Raw genomic sequence first — 12,951 nt, forward strand, 5'->3', positions numbered from 1 at the left:
ACCACCCAAACACGACACATTCTGTCACTCAAACTAGCGGGCCTGCAAATAGGTTACTGTGTGTGGTGCTGCAAAAACAGGCTCTTGATTGTTAAAAAGTAACAATTGCACTTTTTTCACAAGGAAATCTATATACACTGCAGTCACCTGTGTTTGTCACTTGTGTATGAGCGCAGAGACAGGGTTGGTTTCAAGATCATTTGTTGGATAAATACTGTGCTGTGTCTGAGCTGCACACCAAAGTAAGAAGACCCATTTTAAAGTTACAAATATATTTTTTCATGTAGTCTATAAAAAACCTGCAGGCTTTCCTAATTCTACTGTATGTAAATTGTATTTTTTTAAGAAGTGTGTGTTGAGATGTATTCTTATATTACTGTTCTACCTCACTACGCCCTAAAACATAGGATTCCTTTTCTGTACCTGGTGTGTAAAAAAAAATTGCCAGTCTTTTGTAAACAAATGTAAATATATTTAAAACAAGCAACTCTTTGAGACAAAGCATATATATATATATATATATATATATATTTATATATATATATATATATATATATATGTATATATATAATAAGTGTTGTTGTTTCCCTATTTGCTACATACCAAAAAAAAAAGTGGAAAAACATAAATATCTTATTTTTTTGCTGGTGTCAAAAACATCTCCTGACTATGGATTTCTGGGGATATTCAATGGGGACATTTCAACGATGGAAACCACTGACACCCGGGCCTGAGTCAGACACAGTGTTTGCGTGATGCTGTGGGATCCAGATTTACTAACCCTAACCCACACCCTTCCACTAACCCCTAACTCTTCCCCTAGCTTTCACCCATCTTTCCTGCAGACTAACCCTAATTCTCCCACCGTAGCCTAACCCTAACTCTTCCCCTAGTGCAGGAGTTCACAACCATGGTCCTCAAGGCACACTAACAGTCCAGGTTTTAAGTATAGACATACTGGACCACAGGTGTCTTAATAAGAACCTCAGCTATTTTGATTTAACCATCTATGCTCAAGCATGGATATCATATACCTGGACTGTTAGTGTGCCTTGAGGACTGAGGTTGGAAAACACTGCCCTAGTGCCTAACCCTGATACTTACCATCAGGAGGTCAGCAGTCGGGATTCTGGAGCCGGGATTCTGACTGCTATCAGGATTCCAGTGTCTGTATTCTGACTACATCTTATTTAGGGCCTGATTCAAAGTTCTTTGCAAACCCGATGGTTTGTGTGCAACTCTGGTAGTGGCCAACTGGTGCATGCGCAGGATCTGTACTGCTCATGTGCTTATCGGTGTCTGCTTGCTCACAGTGCCTGGATGCCACAGCCTGACTAACAGGCTTCCTCCATTTGTGGGCTTAGCAGTTACGTGCATGCCCTGTTTTCTGGACATAATGAAGCTAGGGGCTGCGTCCTTGTAAGCAGCTTCACTGGCTTTGGCACCACTGGCCATCCTGAGTAACCTGAAGGTTTTTCATTTTATCGATGGTCACACAGGCAGAGTCAATTATGCAACGTATGACCCAGCAGTGGATAACAGAAGCCGGCAGGAGGCATCTATTTACACAAGACACCTGATGGATTATAATATTTTACAAAGGCACAGCAGCGATACCAAAACCATACAACCATGTTGTGCTTGTATCCTGTGTTTGTGTTTATGGTGTGTACAGTATAATGTTGTCCTAGTACAGTGGTGTCAAACTCGGGCCCCTTAGCTGCAGTGGAACTACACATCCCAGCATGCACTGCCAGAGTTTTGCTATTAGGACATGCTAAAACTGAGGCAGAGCATGCTGGGATATGTAGTCCCACAGCAGCTGGAGGGCCCGAGTTTGACACCACTGTCCTAGTATATATCGAATGTGCGTTAATGCGTGTCTTCCTCTCAACTTTCCCAAATGTGTCAGTACAATTAAGATTTTGGATGATGATTTCACACAGCCATGACTGTGCCCTCTCTACGGGAATATATGCCAAGCTTCACACTGCTTTGCATGGAATACACCAAACATTGCATTGCTGCATTCCGGGGGGGGAGAATGGGGAGGATGAATGTTGGAGTGCCCCCTTGGGTCTGACTCAATGACACACACCAGCAAAAAAAGAAAACACATCTAGCGATTATTTGCCAACAACAAATGCGTGGCTCCAAGCATATGGTCCTTGATGGAGGCCATCACCGCAAATGGTTCTTTGTGACAGTAAAATGGGTGTTTCTGGGTGTCATTGGGGCACTAATATTGCAGACGCATGCAAGTGAACTATGTCTTGCGAGTGTCGTGGGCGGGTTGCTATTACGATGTTAAAGTTCTGAGGAAAGGACACCTGGTGTAAGTTCTGATGCTAATAAAGACAGTTGTAGCTGAGGAGAGAAAACAGTGGGCAGCGCTCCTATAAACATGATAGCCGCATATATGGTACAAAATATGGCTGCCACCGTCTTTTCGTACTCATACTCAGGCCTTTCTGTAGCTTTTCACACAGTCTAAGACCTGCCAGTCAGCCCCTGTGGATATGTCCTTGGATGAATAAGTCTTACCTTGGATAGTGGCAATTATCTGAAAATCTGTTTTGGGAACGATACTTTTGGAATCCACTGCTGAGATTCTCTCTTCCTGCACCCCATCTGTAATATACATAATAATAAAACACCTTCCACATTTTCTGACATGAAGTTCTGTGGTTGCCATGGATAACAAAGCTTTACAAACATAAATTTGTATTGCATAGGCATACTTCATTTATTCATATACTGGGCCATATCTCAAAATGTTCAGATATTATGGTTCATATAATAATGCACACATATCTTAATTTACTCAGAATATTAAAATACAATGGGCCTCATTTATTATGGGCACAGTTTTTTTAGATGCAATTCAAAAATGCTTGGTGGTACTATGCTTCCTCCAGAGTACAGGAATATGTGCAGGAGAAGTCTGCACAGACCTTTGGTAGGAGTAAAGGTGCTCCTTGCTAGGGCCTGGTTCTGACTATGATTTGGACGTGTCTGAGGATATAGACAAATTAAGTGATTTTGTCATCATCAGCGCATGCATAGTTATCATTAAACATGGTATGCACATGTTATTATACAATGCACCTGAAGTTGCAAGTAGCTTCATCTGTGTCGCATGTTGAGTGGATGGAGCCTAACATTAAGTGGACATTTCTGGGCGTCAACTGGGCGGTGACTATTAGGACACATGGTGCAGGGTGTGTTCAGGGACAGATCCAGGGGGGAAGCGATCAGTGTGGTTGCCCCATTCGCTTGTAACCAGTTCAGTAACTAGGGTAGTGCAACCAGTGCCATGGCACAGGGCACCGCAGGGCAGGGGGTGCTGTTTGGGCCAGTCAATTTTCCTGTTCATTATCATTCTCACTTGTAGCTTCCTTTTCTTTTATCCTCAGCATCTCCCGGCCTCCCCTATCTCTTCCCTGGCCCTTCCGAATGAGGCCATGACTCTTTTCCAGGTGCACTATTTAAAAAAAGGGGGGAGGGGCCAGGGGCATTTCTAGAGAGGAGGGAGCCCATGTGCAGTCTCCAACATGGGCCCCCTCTTCTCCCTCCCGTGGCCGGCAGCACACTGAGCTATGTGCGGCCAGCGCCGCAGGTATAGACTCTGGGCACTAGAGTGTGCCCAGAGTCTATAGAGTATGCGCTGGTCACCGGGAAAATGGCCATGGCGGCCATTTTCCCTGTACTGTGCATGCGCAAACTATGGGAAAATGGCCGAGGCGGGCATTTTCCAGTCGTTTTTACAGTGCCGGACCCCGCTGACGTGGGATTCCGGAGAGGTAAGTAATTCTATGGGTGCAGGGTGTGCGGTGCTGTGCCTCCCTGGACCCAGGGGCCCGTGTTCCCTGCACCCTGCACCCATTATAGATACACCCCTGGGAGGGGCGCCAATGCTCTCTCTGGCACAGGGCACCAAAAAGTCTAGTTACGGCTCTGCTTGTAACACTTGTTACTTGTCCACTACCATTCCAGCCAAGCCTATGCTGCTTTGTGCTGTGCGGGGCAGGGCCAAATGAAACAATTATTAAAGAATCATGTCATTAAGCTCCGCCCCCTGCTCATGGACAGCCAATCTCGTGGGAAAATTCTCATCATTCTGCCCACTTCACTAGGAAGTGGGCAGGATGCGGGAGAAATGCCTATGCTTACGGGGTGTGGGGGGGTTACCTTAAAGATCGGGAGCCTCCCGCAGGATTCGGGAGAGTAGGCAAATATGGATATCAGCATAACAATATTTTACAGACTGACTACGACAGAAAATACAGACCTCTGCCTTTTACTTCTGGTTCCAAAGTCACCGAAGCCAGAGTCTGTGTTATGCGCCTTCCCTCTGGCTGAAAGAAAAAGAAAGTTTATGCACCTGGGATGTGTAGTGGAGATTGATCTTTTAGGAAATCACTTAAAAATTTAAATAGACAAGTTTGTAATTTAGAGTAATCATTTTTTATGCTTTTTACATCTCAGACTATAGTCTCAAAAGAAAAAGGAGCAGTACAGCTATGTCTATCCCTCACCACGACCTTCAGATTCTTCTTGACACCATCAGAGACTAACTCATCAGCTGCCTTCACCTCCACATCATGGTAGCCCAAGGTCAGGGGCATAATGATAAAAGGGACAGCCAAAGAAGATTTAGGTCCGATGGTTACTTCTTGGCGGTAATTCTGTTTAGCAGTGGAGAGACTGCAGAATTGTTCATTATAAGTCCACTCTATCTGCACCTACACCAAATAGAGAAGATACAGGTGAGAGGTATCTAAGATATTAGTAAATAAATGGACCTGCCATCTGCCGGGTCACCTCAGCCACCCCACCCTCTCAGAAGCTCCTATTGTTCTTCTCCCCTCTCTATTTGCCCATTTCCCATCCCCGCTCCACCTCCTCCCAACCCGTCATATATTTACCAACCCCTTCCCCGTCCTCTTTTCTTTTGTTTGTGAAGAGTGCAAATGTGCCTAATGATCTAATTTAGATCAGGGTCCGATTTTATAATATGAGAATCCTTTATTAAATACTAGCTGATATGAAACTTTCATCACATAAAGCAAAGATCTATAGCACTTTTTGTTATGGCTACTGATATCTCTTTCATTATGTAGTACTTGATTTTTCTTATATTGCCCTAGTTTTATCTACAGATAGACCAGAAATTATTACAGTTAATGATTCATAATAACATTAATGTAGATGATCTGTACTGTCCTTAGACAAATCCCTGGGTAGTTTAGTTTTGAATAGGGATGCATAATATATCACCCCCCAGAAATTATTTTTGCCACAATACAGCTAAAATATTGTTTGAAAGTTGTGAATCTCCTGGTCCCAGGGGCCTCACCACTTATTATGATGTCAAGATGTCACATGTTCAGGGGCTAGGCATGTACAGGCCACATTATTGCCCAGTTACAACCCTGCTACAATCAATACCTATTGCCATCTGAACATGGCAATAGTTACTGGGACAAGGTTCTAGAATGTTTTGCATTCTGGAGCTTGATAATTGTAACTTTCCCATATCTGCTGTGGTCGTCCATACATATACATCCTAGGCATGCTTAATATTTGCAGGTAACCCCCGAAAATGGGTGTTGTACGTGGATATCACACAAAAAATTATTTGATATATATGCCACTAGATGAGAATGGCAGAACAAGCTTCCAGGGTTCATTCCCCAGTTTTAGAAGTGTTCCAAAGGTAGAATTTATTCTCAATTTCAGTTTCTAATTGGTGATCGAGCAGCAGACAAAAAGATGTGTGCATAAATCCGCTAAGTAGTCTCTTCGGTGCAGATATTGACAATAGTATGTGAAGTCCATGTGTAGTAGGCCATTACTTTCTTTTGGTATTGTTTAGTATAATCCATTATTATTATTTGATCAAAATCTTAGGCGTATAACACAGTGATGATCAATCGGTTGTTTTTTTATATACTAATAACTGTGAACTGTATGACAAAGAAATCCATTACATGTGCAGTCGTTATAAGTCTAGGAAAATGCCTTTCATTTTGCAACTGTTCATCATAGTGTTTGGGTCATGTCTATTTGGATCTTTTTTTTTTTAGTATTATTTTTTATTTAATTTATTTAAAAAAAAGAAAGACATAAATTAAAAAGCGTTTCACTTCCATTTGGACCATGGCAGATCAAGAAAGATACATATAAGATTGTATTTAATTACAGTAATAAATTAGTGCATAATGTTCTGGGGAATTGTTAACTCAATTCTGCTAAATGATTTATTTCAAACTGATGTATGTATATTTTGCTTATTTGCGCAATTTTGTTTTTTTAACAAATTTGCCATTCCAGTAATCTGTAGCTTTATCATTTTCCTGACCCTCCACAGACTAGGGGAATCGGGAAAACTTGATTGCTTTTCAGCATGCTCCAGTAGATGACCTCACTATGGAAGTTGGGCATATCAATGAATGCAGCCACCATATTTGTTCATTTCCCACCCCCCAGACACATCCCAGGCATGTACATGGCTTTCCACCGCCAGCTCAAATGGGAGTGATTTCATATGCAGCAGCGGTCTCTGCATACACTCAGTGGTACATTTTGTGGTACTAGGTGTTTCCAGAACCTTTCACACATGTGCAGTAGTAATAATCGCTCAACTGTGCAAACATCAACATTGATTTCACCTCTGAATCACCCCTTGTGTTTCAGGCCCTTGGAACTGTCCTTGGCCTCACTTTTTTCCTGACCCCTTGCTACTATTGCTACTGTCTTTACTAATACCGGAACTTGGAACTGCTTAGACTACACTTACTGTATTATCTGTTCCAAACTAATCTGTCTGATTATGTTACCAATATCATTAGAGTTTTAGTAATACAACCTTGCCATCTACACTGCTATTGTTATTTCCCTTCTCCTTCCATACCAGCTCCTAGCTCCAGCCATTGGGGTCCTCCTCTTAACCAACTAGGTAGAATATATGCTGTGATGTCATGATATATTACTTTAAGCTGGGTCACCTGCCTTGTGTTCCATGTTGCCATAGTTGTAGAGAATGGCCCGTATCTCTACTTGCTCATTCCTCACCACAGAATATGGCAGCTTCAGGTCAATGAAGAAGTTCATTCTAACCTGAATGTCATAGGGTCGAGACACACAGATACCTGTCAATGACAAACCATAAACATGAATCAAAACTAAAAATGTACAGTATGTTAGGAAACATAATGTTAATTCTAGCCTTATACAGCAGACCTTACAGTACATGAGAAAGTGATTTCCTGTTCCAGTGTCATCTACAACATAAATGATGAATCTCCATCCTGACTTTGAATCAACCACATTCTGATCCTCAATCACATTTTGTAGAAGAGGAAAAAACATCCAGACCCTCAGCCATATACACCCAACATGACGAAACAACATCCTGAGCCTGCTGTAGACCAAACACATACTACATGAAGAAACACACTCCTACCCTAAATCACACACATAATACATGAGGAAACACCATCCTTGTCTTTAGTCAGGCAAATGAGGAATCTCAACCATCATCCTAAATCACGTATCTCCTACAAGAAGAAAATATATCCAGAAACCAGATTATACACAGATGGGACCTCACTTACTAGGAGTCTGTACACTAAATGGTACAAGTCAACTGGCGCGAGTTAGACACTCTTAGAGGAGCAGCATATCATATTTCTCTTTAAATTTCGTGTTATAGTCTCATTGCAGAAATAGCAGAAAGTCAATGTTGGTGTACCAGAGCTGCTGAGCTGCAAACTTAATGGCAAAGGAATTGGTTTTACAGACGTACAAAGTTGCCAATGAAGTATAATCGAACACAGGGTGGGGAAAAGCTGAGGGTGCTCATATCAAAGCCCTTTTTTCTACACACATTCGGACTCGAACAAATGTTGCACATCAAGTTGATCAGTGTACAGTACACTAGCAATGTGGTTTTGTTGCTTCCAGTTGTTTTATTTATGCAAATAAGATCCACTTTTTGAGTGGGGAAGATGCTTGGTTTTGTTGAGTCACACGGGACCTGGTGCACAAAGAGGGGCTATATTTGGGGTGCTTGAAGCAACAGTAAAAAATAGGACACATGTACTGTATATGTTCAAAATGACGAATCAGAGATTTGTATAAGGAGAAGAAGGTAAGAAAGTAATGTGCTTACCTTTGCTTTCAGACAAACTTACAGCCAGAACCTCCCAAGTAGTTATTGAATCTTTTAAGTAGACATTTACATTCTTGGTTGAAATTCTATAAAAAAATTGGATTGATTTAACATTAATTGCAAGGAACAATGCATAAGAGAGAGTCTTTTGGTTAGATTCCATATTACAAAGTAAACAGAACATGACATACTGTAAATTATGTCTAATCTGCCATCCCAGAGAAGCACAAAAGGGCACCTCAGGGGGCTTGGTCACCCTTGACACCTCCAAAGAAATGGGTGACAGATGGCACTTCAAATATGTTTCTTGTGTGTATGATCCTTCATACAGATGTGTCCTCCTCCTCATACACTGTTGCTGCAGTCACACCAAACAGCCCCTCTCAGAATTAGGCCTGTGTGACTCAAAAATGTATCTTTGTGATGCAACTAAGATGCACCATGACAATGCAAATACTTTTTTTTTCTAAGGGGTGTGTGGTCACGCCTCACACGATTAGGCCACACCCCCAAACAGTACTAGGACCCAGAACAGTTCTCTACAGGCCTGTTCTTCCCAGGCATCTTGCACAGCATGGTGTATTGAGGCTAGATGTATGAGGAAATATCTGTATCATGACCAGATGAAAACATTATGGGCCAAATGTAATAGGGTGAGAGTTTAGAAAATGTGAGAGTTTAGCAGTAAACTCTCACATTGGTTGAGTTTTATCTTCAAAATAGGAAAACATCTGAATGAGATTTTAAATCGTGACAGTTTTTTAAGTCTGAAAAAACACGCAAGTTCACTCTGTTACTTTGTTTTTGGACTCTATTACATTGGCAAAGTTTAAAAAGTGTCAGAAACTCTCACTTTTCTAAACTCTCACCCTATTACATTTGGCCCATTGAGTTTAAATGTTTAGAGCCTCATTTATCAATGAGTTTTAGGGGTTTAACACTTGTTACGAATGATAAATGGTTCTAAAGCCAATCAGCTCCTAACTGTCATGTGTTTGAGAATGACATTTAGAAGCTGATTGGCTGGAGCACCGTTTATCATAATGAGTTTGAAAGAGCTAAAACTCATTGATAAATGGGGTCATTAGTTTTAAATTACATTTTTTAAGTTTTTTGTTGCTGATTAATAGTAAAGATTTTATTTTGTATTCTAAATATATAAACTAGAAAATTATATACTTCAATAGAAAATGAAATGATTAAAAATAAACAAAATTAGAATGTATTTTATTCATTGTGAAAGAAAATGTTCACATACATCAGCAATCTATTGTATGGAGCCATTTTCTTCTTAGAGTAGCATGATAGAGATGGAAAGATGAATTACAAATATCGTGTGATAATCAGAAGATATTTGCTGATTTGTAAAAGGATAAAACACTATTTACCCTTTAGCATCTGGTTTCTCAGTCATGATCTCCGTCTTCCAGAGCCAGCTTTCTGGAAACGCTGTCCTGGACATTATATCAGCATCATTGATATAATCAAAATAATACATTCCATCGTCACCTAATATAGATAAAATGTTTTATCAATTATCATTGCTCTCAAATATAAGATAGAAATAAGAAAATAATCCGCGGCACAATTATAACTAATCAAACATTTCTTCCCGAAATGTTTAATTTCATTGATCTCATTTGTGGAATATAATTTTTATTCCACATTTATACTTATGCCATAAATCACATATTACTTGTTGTCTACTAAGCTTCAGCAAATTAACACATTAGATACATGCTCTACCAATGAGCCACACAGCTGGCAGCAGCTTAATCCAATTGCTTTTAGTGTGCCCAATCTGACCAGCTCATCTTTCTCTAGACAACAAATGTGTTCTCCCAAGGCTCGCTTTGTCCCTGGAGGTGGTAGCACTTAGTACAGCAGGGACTGTAATCAACCAAACAGCACCCATTGCAGCCTCAAATGCAAAAACTGTTTATAAAACAAAACATGTCTGATCTTATAAAGCAGTCTATATTGAGTAATTTTCCTACATAATAAGGAATTTTACACCACAATATGTTTGTACCATAGATTTATAAAACCTGATCCAACAATAACTGAAGCTCTCTTGTATCACTTTACCCAATCTAATTAGTCCCAGGTTACATGGTACTTATAAAACTACTTTTTTGCAGAACACAGCCTGTAAAATTACAGGAGCTGATTGGTTGGCCTTCCAATATCTCCCTTGAGATCACATGAGGCTGATAGACATCAGGCTTAAGACATGAAGGTCTAATGTTAACACACAACCACTGAAAGGTAAGTGAAGCACGGTAAGATAAAAATGAAATAAAAATTTATGTTAATAGTGGTGACCACTATTGCAGCCCTTTCTTTCATATTTGAACGTACACAACAGGACATCATGTACTGGAGTGACTGCCTGATACGCCAATTTATTCAGGACAAATTGGCTTTCATATGCTAATACAGCGATCCACCAAAGTAAGTCACAAATCTGTGTGTCTGAATGTGCAAGACTATCCCTCCCACTGTTCTAACATCCGCAGGCTCTACTGGTATCATTAGTATCAGAGGTTGCACCAGCCACATGCTACTGTAGGTACAAGATATCCACCAGAAACAGGAATTCCATCCCCACATGCATATTTCAGAATTGCACGGAGCATTATATATATGCCTTTGACATCAGAGACAGCAGCTTCCTGAGTCTTGATAGTCGCCACCCAGAAAGATCCACGTCACATTAGATTCCACTCTCACAAGATCCGGTGAGCTCTCAAATACTGGTGACTTTGGGCACATCATACCATGTTTTGCAATTCAGGCACATGAGCAGTAGGTTCAGAATCAATAGATACATCCGTTTTCACAGATAAATCTGATACAAAAGCTAAAGAACTACATCTATCTTTACTTTATTTTGTGTACCACTAAGATTGGGTGTGATATGACTTGTCGACAATCAGAATGTCAACATCAAAATGTCAACAGGTTATGACTGTTGACATGGACAATAGGTCGACAACCAATATGTCAACATACAATCAATAACAGACTGTCAACATGTTTTTTTCATATTTTAGCCTAACTCAAACTCCTAACCCTAAACCTAACCCTAACACTAAATCTAGCTCTACACTGATTCTAGCCTTAACACTAAACCTATCCCTAACCCTAAATCTAGCCCTAACACTAAACCTAACCTTCAACAAAATCAATAATTAAACATATGTCAACATTCTAGTGTCAACATGTCAAATGTCAACAATTTAAAGATGCCTACATTTTAACCATGTCAATCTATTTGTATGTCGACATATTGGTTATCGTCCTACAGTATTGTACCTTTACCAGAAACACTATGAGTATTCCATTTTGTTTTAGAGGCACCAATTAATGCATAACACCTTACAAACCCACTGGAGAGTGCAGGATACCCAAAATGTTCTGCATATTAACATACCCCTGGTACATCGCTTCATTACAAAATTACAAACAGAAAATCCACCATGTATAAGATTATACAAAAGAGTAGTAGAGAAACAGAACACTTGTGGCACCACCAATCACTATATAACTAAAATATTTTTTGCTTCAAAGTATAATAAAAAATTAACATAACCATTACTCCATTGCCCTCATGTTGACATGTTGGGCACAGAATAAAAATGTAGAGATCCATACAATGTATATATCCATGCAGACAAAAGAGGAATGCAGCCAATATACTTTGTGTTGCTACAAGTAGTGTATTTATTTTTGTAAATAATTGTTTGCATCGGTGTTGGGATCTGAATCATTTGTGCCCTCTTCAGTCACAACTAGACATCCCATGAAGCCACAAAGAGGGGCACATATTATCATGCTGGGTGACCACTATGTAAAGGATGTCAACTTTATTGATGTGAGGCTTATCTGTGAAATACTAGTGATGGGCTTCATAAGGGGATTATCACAGTCTAGGAAACAGGGACCAGTTTTTGTCCATTCCGATTTAACATTCTGGTTGTATTTTATTTGTAATATACTATGAGCCGTATTCAATTTGATTCGCACCCGAGATACTTTTTTGACTCCCGGACTTTCCACCCACTTTGCCTGTTTTGCATGTGGAAAAGTATCGCGCGCGTGCCCGCGTATCTCCGTATTCAATTTCAAAGTACACGAAAACTGGACCCGGCAAAACTGAAACAAGCGGAAGGTCATGTCAGATTTGGGGAAATCAGCCTGACACCCCCCAAAAGATGCTCTGACATGGGGGTTAGCTATGGTTACCCCCGATTTGGCTTGCTGAAGGTATTTGGTGTTTTTAAACTGGCTTAATAGCTGCTAAATGGCATTCTTGTATAAGTGGTGAAGAATACTATTCAGGAGTTTATTTTGCAGAAAATAACTTATCACAGCAAATTTTCGGTACTTGAAAATGGGGGCCAGCATATTTTAAAGTTGCTAAAGTTAAGTTTAAAAAATAATGAAAAATCCACCTGCCGCAAGCACCTGCAATGAAAAAAATACATGGGGCATACTTGGGGATCCCCCTAGAGTCTAGTTCGCTAGTTTTTAACTTTGTCCCCCAAAATATTTTTTTTTTGCCCCCAAAATGAAAATAATTTTTTTGGGTGTTCTTAAGATTTTATTCAATTTTTTTATGCAGTTTACCTTTGGGGGACTGTCTGAAGGCTGTACGGGGGTTCCTGCAATGTTGCACCCCAAAACCCCAATTCTGCACATTTTTCCGCCTGCTATTCATAGGCAAAACTTTTTTGCTTATTACATTGCATTGACTTTCCACCTAGGTGGAA

The 12,951-nt window shown here is 40.2% G+C and overlaps 1 protein-coding gene across 1 annotated transcript in view; it reads right to left on the bottom strand.

The window, feature by feature from the left end:
* Positions 1-12,951, bottom strand: part of LOC148443005 (A.superbus venom factor 1-like) — a 164,805-nt gene that overhangs the window by 63,684 nt on the left and 88,170 nt on the right. The window contains exons 18-23 of the mRNA XM_088463400.1: positions 9,565-9,685; positions 8,177-8,262; positions 7,015-7,154; positions 4,539-4,745; positions 4,292-4,358; positions 2,545-2,631 (exon numbers count right to left, since the gene is read on the bottom strand). Of these exons, the coding sequence (XP_088319526.1) occupies positions 2,545-2,631; positions 4,292-4,358; positions 4,539-4,745; positions 7,015-7,154; positions 8,177-8,262; positions 9,565-9,685 (708 nt within the window). The remainder of the gene's footprint in view (positions 1-2,544; positions 2,632-4,291; positions 4,359-4,538; positions 4,746-7,014; positions 7,155-8,176; positions 8,263-9,564; positions 9,686-12,951) is intronic.

This window comes from Taudactylus pleione, unplaced genomic scaffold (genome assembly GCF_031769625.1).
Source record: "Taudactylus pleione unplaced genomic scaffold, aTauple2 ptg001357l, whole genome shotgun sequence".
NCBI lineage: Eukaryota > Metazoa > Chordata > Amphibia > Anura > Myobatrachidae > Taudactylus > Taudactylus pleione.